Source organism: Octopus bimaculoides, chromosome 1 (assembly GCF_001194135.2).
Source record: "Octopus bimaculoides isolate UCB-OBI-ISO-001 chromosome 1, ASM119413v2, whole genome shotgun sequence".
NCBI classification, from domain to species: Eukaryota; Metazoa; Mollusca; class Cephalopoda; order Octopoda; family Octopodidae; genus Octopus; species Octopus bimaculoides.
Genome location: NC_068981.1, coordinates 79,421,351 through 79,431,652, shown reverse-complemented (window position 1 = coordinate 79,431,652; position 10,302 = coordinate 79,421,351). Strand labels below are relative to the sequence as shown.

Here is a 10,302-nt window from a genome sequence, read left to right as displayed (position 1 = left end):
TTTTTTTTTTTTTTTTTCTTTTTGCTGTCAGACCATATCATCATCATTGCTTTTACTAATCACTGCCACTATTTCAGTTGAGATAAACTCTAATGTAGATACTGTGAAGATGACCCAATTTCTCACAAACACAATTTATCTAACACATCAGATCAAATCAGCTGAACATTGTGTTGCAAATTATGCAAATTCTCGCTACTGTATAAGAAAAAGGCAAAAAAAATACCACCACCATCATCATCATCATCATCATCATCATCATCATCATCATCATCATCATCATCATCCCCTTTATTTAAACATTCATTTTTTCCATGTCTAGTTTTCAAAGGTCTGCAACATAGTTAATTTTCCAAAGTTTTATTTGTTACATTTTTTTATTTTATATCATAATCCTTTTTCACTTTTTTCTTTTTTTTTTCTTTCTCATTTATTTATTTATTTATTTATTTATTTATTTTTGTTGACAGGGCAAAAATCAAAGTTCAAGTTAGTAATGCATTTCAGTCCTACCTAGTCTTTTTTTTTATTTCATATATTTATTTATTTTTTTGTTTCAGAGGCCAAATATCTGACCTTGCCACCACTTCCTCTGTTTCCTCTGCTCATCTAATATCACTACAGAGCAATTTGTCATCTAGAATTCATCATTCATTAGCACAGCCTTCATATGTCCCAACATGTAAAAATCACTTCTGCTAAGGCGTTTAATGTCAAGCCAATTTCAGTTTACTTGTATTCCAACTTCCATACAGATTACCATTATACCCCTAGCAGAAACATACTTCTTTCTCTCTACACTTTCCCCTATTTAGTACTTTGCTCTGGTAGTTATCACACTTTTTCATACCTATTACAGACAGTCAGCTTTTTATGTGTGTGTGTGTGTGTGTATTTGAAAAATGAATAGAAGTGGCTTTTCTGATAGTTTTTCCACTTTTTATTAGAGTGAAAAGATTATAAGAAAAGCCATTTCTATTCATTTTTTTAAATATATAATACTGTACCAAGAATTTTCTATTTCTTACTATATATATATATCATATACACACACACACATACATATAGGGAGAGAGAGACTCTTTGTTCCCTCTACTTCTTCTAAACCTTTCTTACTATGCTCCATTGCACTAACTGAATCACCTTGGTAACAAAAATTGTCAATAACTTTTAGTGAGATACATGAGTAATTCATGGTCGTTCCTATTTGTAACTACTCATGTGAATCTATCACTCCTGGAGTCCTCCCATTCCACTTTTATATATCCATTGCTTGCACTATATACATGATATTCCTTTTCTACATATTGAACAAAATCAGATGGCAGTTAGACTCTGTATTCTTTGTTCCTAACTAGAATAGGTTTTTGTAATGTTGACAGATAAAAACCATGAAATAAATTATAAATTGGATAAGCATTACATTTGACAGAGTAACCCAAATGCTAATTAGTCTTTTTAATTCTATTTTCAGAGGAAAGCGGCCAATCCATGTTAGTTTTGACATAGACAGCCTTGATCCGTCAGTTGCAGGGAGCACTGGCACTCCAGGTTAGTGTTTCTAAATAGAGTAACAGATAAAAGCTGAGTTTTCTCTGTGATATCAATGGAAAATGAGAAAAGAAAGAGTCTCTTTGAAAATAAGTAATATAAAAATAAAGGGATAAAATCATCATCATCATCATTTAACGTCCACTTTCCATGCTAGCATGGGTTGGACGATTTGACTGAGGACTGGCAAACCAAATGGTTGCACCAGGCTCCAATCTGATCTGGCAGAGTTTCTACAGCTGGATGCCCTTCCTAACGCCAACCACTCCGAGAGTGTAGTGGGTGCTTTTATGTGTCGCTGGCACAAGGGCTAGTCAGGCGGTACTGGCAACGGCCACGCTCAAATGATGTTTTTTACGTGCCACCTGCACAGGAGTCAGTCCAGCAGCACTGGCAATGACCTCGTTCGAATGTTTTGTTCACATGCCAATGGCACAAGTGCCAGTAAGGCGATGCTGGTAACGATCACGCTCAAATGATGATTTTTACGTGCCACCGAAACGGAAGCCAGACAGCTGTTCTGGCAGTGATCCCGCTCGGATGATGCTGTTAGCGCTCCACTGGCATGGGTGCCAGTCATCGAATTTGCTTCAATTTCGATTATGTTAGTTCATATTTTTTTGTCACAATACGCTAATATACAGTGAAGGAGACTATATGGATGCTTGACCTACTGGAAATGGACAAATCTCTTGTCAAAGCATTCTTTAGTTGGTAGGGTTGTTAAGAATGTTGGTTATGTAGTGATATTTGTTTTGGTTCTCTACATTCTTAGTTCAGATTCCACTGAGGTTAACTTTGCATTTCATTCTTTAGGAATTTAATAAAATTAAGCACCAAACTGAACGCTATGCAGCTATCTACCCTTCCAGCTGCCATGTTCAGGATATTTTCACTCGGTTAAAGAAAAGTGTCTGTTTCCGGGTATATTGTATCAAGGACTACATTATCCAATGGCAGTTAGTTAAGATTTAATGTTGTTCTTTCTATCTATCCTTCCAGTTGCCACAATCACTGCTGATTAGACTGGAGCAACATAAAATTAAGTATCTTGCTCAAGGATACAAAGCACTACCAGTCATGAATTAAACACATGATCTTTTGATTATGAGCCAAACACCTTAACCACTAAGCTATATACTTTTACTCAAACTTATTAATTTTTATGCTTCAATGTTCTGAGCTCAGTTTTATGAAAGGATTTTTAAAATATTTTATTGAATCTTGTAAGATTTTCATGTAAAGTCAGTGTCTGCTTGATTTTCTTTATCAAACCTATTTTGGTAATTCCTGGCAGAAATACATTCACAAGCTATAGCATTAAAAAAATATTATTTCACTGTGTAGTTCATTTGAGTCAAAATTTAAAACTAAAGTGTGTCTTATAATTCATATTGTTGTTGGATAGCTTTGATTAGATCTATGGCATAAAAATGAATTCATGTAGTATTTCTAGCCACCATCTTCCTATCTTTATTTCTGAATATGTTGTCTAAATATTTAACCATTGCTACTATAAACAAATGCAATATGATACAATTTGACATTTTCGTTTTAAGGATTATCAGACTAGTGTCACACACATGCACACAGATATGAAATTAATGTAATTAAGATATTTCAATTAAATGCTTTGTAAGCAGTATTGAAATTCTTATCAAAGTTCTTTTTTCGATTAACATTAAATTAACCCCTATGACATGACAACTAATTAATATTAAATTAAATAATTTCAGCAAGAGGGGGACTCACTTATAGAGAAAGCCTGTATATTGCTGAGGTTATAGCCCAGACTGGTAAGTACTTTTTCCATTCACCGTATCTATTACAAAGCTATATTTCTCAAACCCATTATCATTTTGACATTTTTACTTTTACAGTGGATTAAATAATTGTCAATACAAGATATTTCAACCCATGCATAACACTTAAAGATTTTCTAAACTTATACAACTCACAAATTAAAAAGCATTTTTTTTTTGTGTGTGTAAAGCAAAAACAAGTCACAATTTTTATCTAAAGCCCAAACTCTATTTTCCACAGCATGTTTGGCTGTGACTAGTCCAGACTGCCTCAGTTTGTACATTGTTTATTTTACCAGCTGAACATATGTACTTTGCTCACAATTCAAGAAATGCCATCCTCTATCATCTATCATCATCCCTGTGTTTCATAGATTTTAACTGTTGCTAACTCAGTGTTTAATACTTTATTCTGATATTCTTAATGATACTCCTTTGACACAAAGCTTCTGATTTATGGGGAAATAGAAGTTAAACTGCATGAGGTACATGCTTTTCCAATGAACCTTAGCCATTCATCATCATCATTTAACATCCATCATCCGTGTTGACAGACAGTTTGACAGGCTGGCAAGCCAGAGAACTGCACCAAGCTCCATTGTCCACTTTGGCATGGTTTCTGTGGCTGGATGCCCTTCTTAACACCAACTACTTTACAGAGTGTATTGGGTGCTTTTTTACATGGCACCAGCATTGGCAGAGTCACTAAGTAACTTGCAAGACAAAGGTCCCTGAGAGGGCGAGTAGTATTGAGAGAAGTGGTTTTGTACTAGCTGAGAGGTTAAAGTATAATAGAAGGATAGAGATAGGTGTCTTGCTATAGAAAAGACAGTTGCCTACCCCAGTTAGTAAAGAAAAGAGAGAAAAGATAGTTAAGAAGAAAGAGAGAGAGAGAGATGGTGGAGATCTGTTGGGACATACCAAAATGGTGCAGTGCGGGTGAATATAAGAGGTACAGAGGATTAGTCAAGGTGAGTGACAATGGGGATAGAGGGAGTGTTTCATAAGAGTGTGAGGCAGGATGGTTAGAGATGGGGCAGAAATGACTAGCAAGTGATGGTTAGAGAAATGGAAATGGCTCAATGGGGTTTTAGGAGATATGTGAGAAAACAGAAAATCTGAAAGCAATGCACTGGGAATTGTTGCATCAAAAGTTCAATAGCAATTCAAATAACAGTAGAACCTTGCAGTACAAGTGCCCCATTGTACAAGTAATTTGCTGTATAAGCCAAGATGCATGCAAAGTTTTGTTTTGAAGTACAAGCACACAAGTCATCCCATCTTTAAGGTAATTCAGTTAATAACACCAGTTTACATTTACCTTTTGCATTCTTTTTTTCATAATTGTCATTTTACTTGTAGCTACACCTTTTCTGTTTTAAAACCCATAAAAAATTATTTTTGAGTGGTTTTGATGGGCTGGAACGGATTAATTATGTTAATTATATTAATTTCAATGGGGAAAATTGATTTGTAAAAACAAGTAACGCATAAGACAAATTTGGTCATGGAACGAATTAAACTCGTACTGTGAGGCATCACTGTATGTCTAAGATTTTGTAAAATGAGTTTTATTGCCTTAATCTATTTAACTGAAACTATGTCAAACAATTAGCACTAGAAAGTGTATTTAGATGTAAAAGACCATCAGCATCAATGTGAACCAATTAAATTATACCAACACTAATTTAACTATAGTTTATCATGTATACAGTGTTCATGAGTTATTTATTCTCTAAATAATTTTATTTTTCTTTGCCAGTCAATGTACAGTCTCATACATTTACTTAGTGATTCTTTAATCAGTACTTCAGTAATTATTGTGATAGTTATGCTTCACTGATAAGATCCATAATAAGAGCAAAACATGTCCTGAATTGCCTTGAGTACTTACTGAAATAATTAAAATATTAGTTATCAACTAATATGGGTTTTTTTTTTCTTTTTTCCTCATCACATACGTATTTCTAGCCAGCCTTTTAATATTCCAAGCATTAAACATGTTGCAGTTATTCAACTAAAGTCTTGTTTTTTGTTCTAGGAAGATTATCTGCTCTTGACATAGTTGAAGTTAATCCTCTCTTGGGAACACAAATGGAACAAGAAGGAACAATCAGTGTTGCAAAAGATTTTGCACTCACTATCTTTGGTAAACAACGATGTGGAACCCTGCCACCCCGTTTCACTGTTTCAGGACGTCCCTCATAGTAAAATGTAGTTTAATCAACTGTTGGGTTTCTTTTGCTATTTTTTTCATACTTCTATTTTACTTTTTTTTTTTTACTTTAAATGAAAATATTTATAAAATATACACTTTAATGTACTAGAGCAACTTGTGCATACTTTCCTTTTTTTTAATTATTCAATAAGATTTAAAACTATTTTTGATTTTTATTAATTTTTTTTCCCGTTTCTAAAATATTTTCTATTAAAAAAAAAACGATATTTGCTGTGTACTTAATTTTGTATTCTTGATATACACGATTCCTATTTACACGTAAGCATAATTCTGAAGAATAATACCAAAATACAATTTGAATTTTATATTTAGATATCAGCAGCTGCAGTTCTCAGACTAGTTGCTGTGAAAGAAATATTTAGAATTCAACATAAATGAATTTAACATTTTGTCAATAAGCACTAAGAACTTTTAATAATGACAAACTGGCAACTAATGAAATTTTCATCTGAAAAAAATAATGCCCATATATTTTAAATTTTAGTGTCTACAAATTTGATGAATTACAAATATATTACATTATATAAAGATACCAACTTATCAAATTGATGCAGATGCCTCTGTGAGGTTGCTTAATCTGCTAGACATTTAAGACAAATCTCCCTCAAATCACTCCCTTCCAGCTTGAAGAAAAGCAAAGATATATTGGATAATTTAGACCTAGGTAAAATATGCCTATAAAGATGGGATGGTCACAGCTGGACTATTTTTGATCATAGGTCTGATCAATCAAGACTTACCTGGGGCTAAACAACAAAACCAGCTTTTTGTATCTGACAAGAACTGCTGAGCAGTCATTCTGAATTCAATAGCATTTCAACTTTGCTTGTTTCTGTTAATTTTGTCAGTTGGACTGAAATACTGTCAAAACCATTCTGTTGAATTAATTAATGGTGTATAGTTCCAAAACTAAAACCAAAAATTATGGCCTAATTGAATTTAGTAGTCTATTCCTTTTTCACAAATGAAAGTGTTTTTTTTCTACTAATTTAACAGGTTTTTTAATGAATAAAACATTTTAGCACGTTTATTTTGTTTTAATGACACCTTGTCTTCTCTGTCGCAAAATGTTACATGTATCTTAAAATTTCACTGAAATCTTGTCTACTTTAAATATTCCTCCTTCACTTTTTTTATTCAATTGGCCTTATGTAATGACCTAACTTGAGTATTTTCATAATAGTATGTAAAATATTACCACAAATTGTTTTCTGGCGCTACCTGACATCTTTCACTGTTGGAATGTAAATAATAACACTGACATTTTTAATAAGGTGTTCAAAAACCTAATTGGTGTCAACAATTATGAAAATAAAACATCTTATTTCCATTCTAATAGAAAAATCTTTTGTTATTTTCTACTTATAAACTTCTGTACAATCTTTGTTATGCTTTGTTAAAACAAAAACTTCCAATCCAGAAACCTTAAAAATATATGTCTCATAAGAAAAAAAAAAACACTCTGGGTTTCATATGCAAAGTTGCTTTAACCCTTTAGCATTCAAACCAGCCACTCACAACTACCCTGCAATGTCATTTTAAAAGTAAACAATCACATCCTTGAAATCTATGAGATAATGCATGATTAATTCAAAGCAATTTGAATGAATAAGCATCACATGTAATGGAGTAATCTGAATGCTAAAGGGTTAAATTATCACATGCTAAAATCTTTTTTCTTTTTCTTTTCTGAATATGCACTGCAGTAATTGGAGTGAATCTTCTATGCCATAAAATACAGTATGTCTTTTTCTAATTTCATTTTCATGAGTGGACTGCATAGTTGAATTGATTCAAGTTATGTTTTCAAACATGTTAAAAAGGCCACTCAAGTACCCTGGTGTGTCTACACAGTTCTATGTTCAAAGGTTTAGAAATGTTAAACAATTTCTTGCTTTAGCATTTCGATATTTTTCTCAGTATATAATCTAGTCAAACATGTTGTTACTTCAAGCTGCAAAATCACAAATTATCATTATTTGGTGTGGATGGTTTCTACTTTGTTTCCATATTCATTTGTATCACTTCTATGCTTATGCAACAGTAACAGAATTGGCTGAAACAGCTGTAATGTTAGTGCTTCTTTCACAGCCCAGATCTCTTGAGAATTTAAAATTAAGTTCTGCAAACTAGTAAAATGATTATACTGTGTTCTTATTCTTTGATATAAAGGCATGTTTCCAGGATACATACTTATGAGTACAGACAGACAGACACACACATATGTATATATACAGTGGGTAGCAAAAGTATTTAACACATCGGTTTTTTATAAATTTCACAATAAAAAATCATTCAATTTGAATGATGCTTCAAATATTTTAATGAACGACTAGAGGCTGTAAGGCAGAACAGAGGATATGCTACTAAATATTAACAAATCGTGTTAAATACTTTTGCACATAGTCAAATTCGAAAATTGGCAATGAAAGTACATAAAAACAATGTTTCTCAATTTTCCTTTATGTTTAGTTAGACAATGTTCATTAAAATATTTGAAATAAGTATCATTCAAATTGAACGATTTTTTATTGTGAAATTTATAAAAAACCAATGTGTTTAAATACTTTTACTACCCACTGTATGTATGTATGTAGACAATAGGTGAGAGCTAGATATGCTCAGTATAGCAAAAACAGTAGTGTTCAAGTGAATTGAACTTAAACTTTGAATTCTTCATCCAGGACTAGGTCCACGGCATCACAAGTGGATACAAGAGAAATTCAGATGAGCTGATATGGAGATAATGATGCAGATAGACACAATTAGGCTTCATGCGCACTCACATACTGATATATATATATATATATATATATAGGGAGAGAGAGTGTGAGTGATACACATGGATTTACATAGATACATATAACTGCATACAGTCATAACGATAAACACATATATACATACATATATATATATATATATATTTACATAGAGCAGAGAAAATGCAGAAAAGAAAATGTAAAGATTCTTAAATGCAAGGTAGGGAGAAAGAGGAGAATTTTTGTGACATAGTGGGTTGATGATGTCTGCTTTCCACGCTGGCATGAGTAGGACAGTCTGACAAGATTCAATGGGTTGAAAGACCTTGTCTTCCTCCAATGTCTCATTTTTGGCATGATTTGTACAATTGGATGCTCTTCTGAACATACCAGCCACTGTACAGTGTACATCTTTTGTGGCATCAGCACTGCTAGTGTCCCTGCCAATTTGCAGGTGAAAAAGAGCACCCCCACTTCACAGATTGTATATAGTGCAGTTTTCTTGGCAACTTCACTAGTGTGGTTGCCTTGTAACTAACAACACTAAAGAATCCCCTTACCTGAGAGGGAGAATAGGAGATAGAGTGGATGATTTATGCAAGGTGTTGAGAGGTTATTTTATGATGGGAGAAGTAGAGGCAGGTTTGTTGTGGAGGAGATTCAGGGCTATTTAACATGGGTGGCTGGAGTGTCACAAAGAGGTAAATGTGGTGAAGTGCCAGAACATAACCTGAAGGTGACATGTCTAAGAAAGTGAACAGAAGAGAGCAGGGAGACAGGAGAATTACAGGAATGGGTTAGGTTGCAGAGTATGAGGGGAGAGTGAGAGATGGGAAGTGGTCAGATGCATATAGGTGAATGTAATATATCGAGAGCAGGGAGGGTGTGAGCTGGCAGAATCATTAGCATGCCAGGCATAATGCTTAGTGGTATTTTGTCTGCCGCTACGTTCTGAGTTCAAATTCCGCCTAAGTCGACTTTGCTTTTTATCCTTTCAGGGTCGATTAAATAAGTACCGGTTACACATTGGGATCGATGTAATTGACTTAATCCCTTTCTGTTCTTGTTTGTCTCCTCTATATTTAGCCCCCTATGAGCAATAAAAAAAATAAATATATAGAGAACAGGGGTGGAGGTGATGGATGAGTGAGGGAGACATACATACATGCATGACTGTATGGTTAAGAAGCTTGCTTTCCAACTATGGGTCAAATATTGTTTACTATAACTCACCATAACCTTATGAGCAAATTTGGTAGATGTGGAAACTGAACGAAGTCCATATAAAGTCCTAGTAAGTAGAAAGGCAGACAAATCACAAATTCCTTCAGGTAGAAGGAATTTGTGATCTGTAGAAAAGGCATAGGTAGAAACTCCATAAGACACACTTGATGTAAGCTTTGGACACATAAAAGGTACAGCAATATCAGGGGAAGGTTAACAGGGAAACTAGCTTTTGAATTTGGAAGATGCACAGGTACAATAAATGCTGAAAATGTGAAGAAAATAGACTCCCTCAACTGTCGAGGGGGCAAGCTAGATGTAGTAGATAGTTTCCGTTATCTAGGTAACCAAGTTAGTAGTAGAGGTGGATGTTTTGAGAGTGTGGCTGTGAGAATAAGATTAGGCTGGGCAAAGTTCAGAGAGCCCCTATCCCTGCTGGCAACAAAGGGCCTCTTTTTCAGAGTAAAAAGGCAGATTGTATGATGCCTGTGTGCAAACAGCTATGCTACATGGGCTGTGACAGCTGAGGACATGCATAGGCTTGAAAGAAATGAAGCCAATATGCTTTGCTAGATGTGCAATGTCAATGTGCATGTTCAACAGAGTGTAAGCATCTTGAGTGAAAAGTTGGGCATAAGAGACATCAGATGTGGTGTGCAAGAGAGATGACTGCACTGGTATGGTCATGTGATGTATGGATGAGGACAGCTGTGTAAAGAAGTTCCAA

At 34.1% G+C, this 10,302-nt stretch overlaps 1 protein-coding gene across 1 annotated transcript in view; it reads left to right on the top strand.

Annotated features, from left to right (window-relative positions):
• LOC106867578 (arginase, hepatic) overlaps window positions 1-6,936 on the top strand; it is a 94,575-nt gene extending 87,639 nt beyond the window's left edge. Inside the window, exons 7-9 of the mRNA XM_014912489.2 lie at window positions 1,475-1,551; window positions 3,288-3,347; window positions 5,395-6,936. Of these exons, the coding sequence (XP_014767975.1) occupies window positions 1,475-1,551; window positions 3,288-3,347; window positions 5,395-5,561 (304 nt within the window). The 3' untranslated portion in view covers window positions 5,562-6,936. The remainder of the gene's footprint in view (window positions 1-1,474; window positions 1,552-3,287; window positions 3,348-5,394) is intronic.
• The last annotated feature ends 3,366 nt before the right edge of the window (window positions 6,937-10,302 follow it).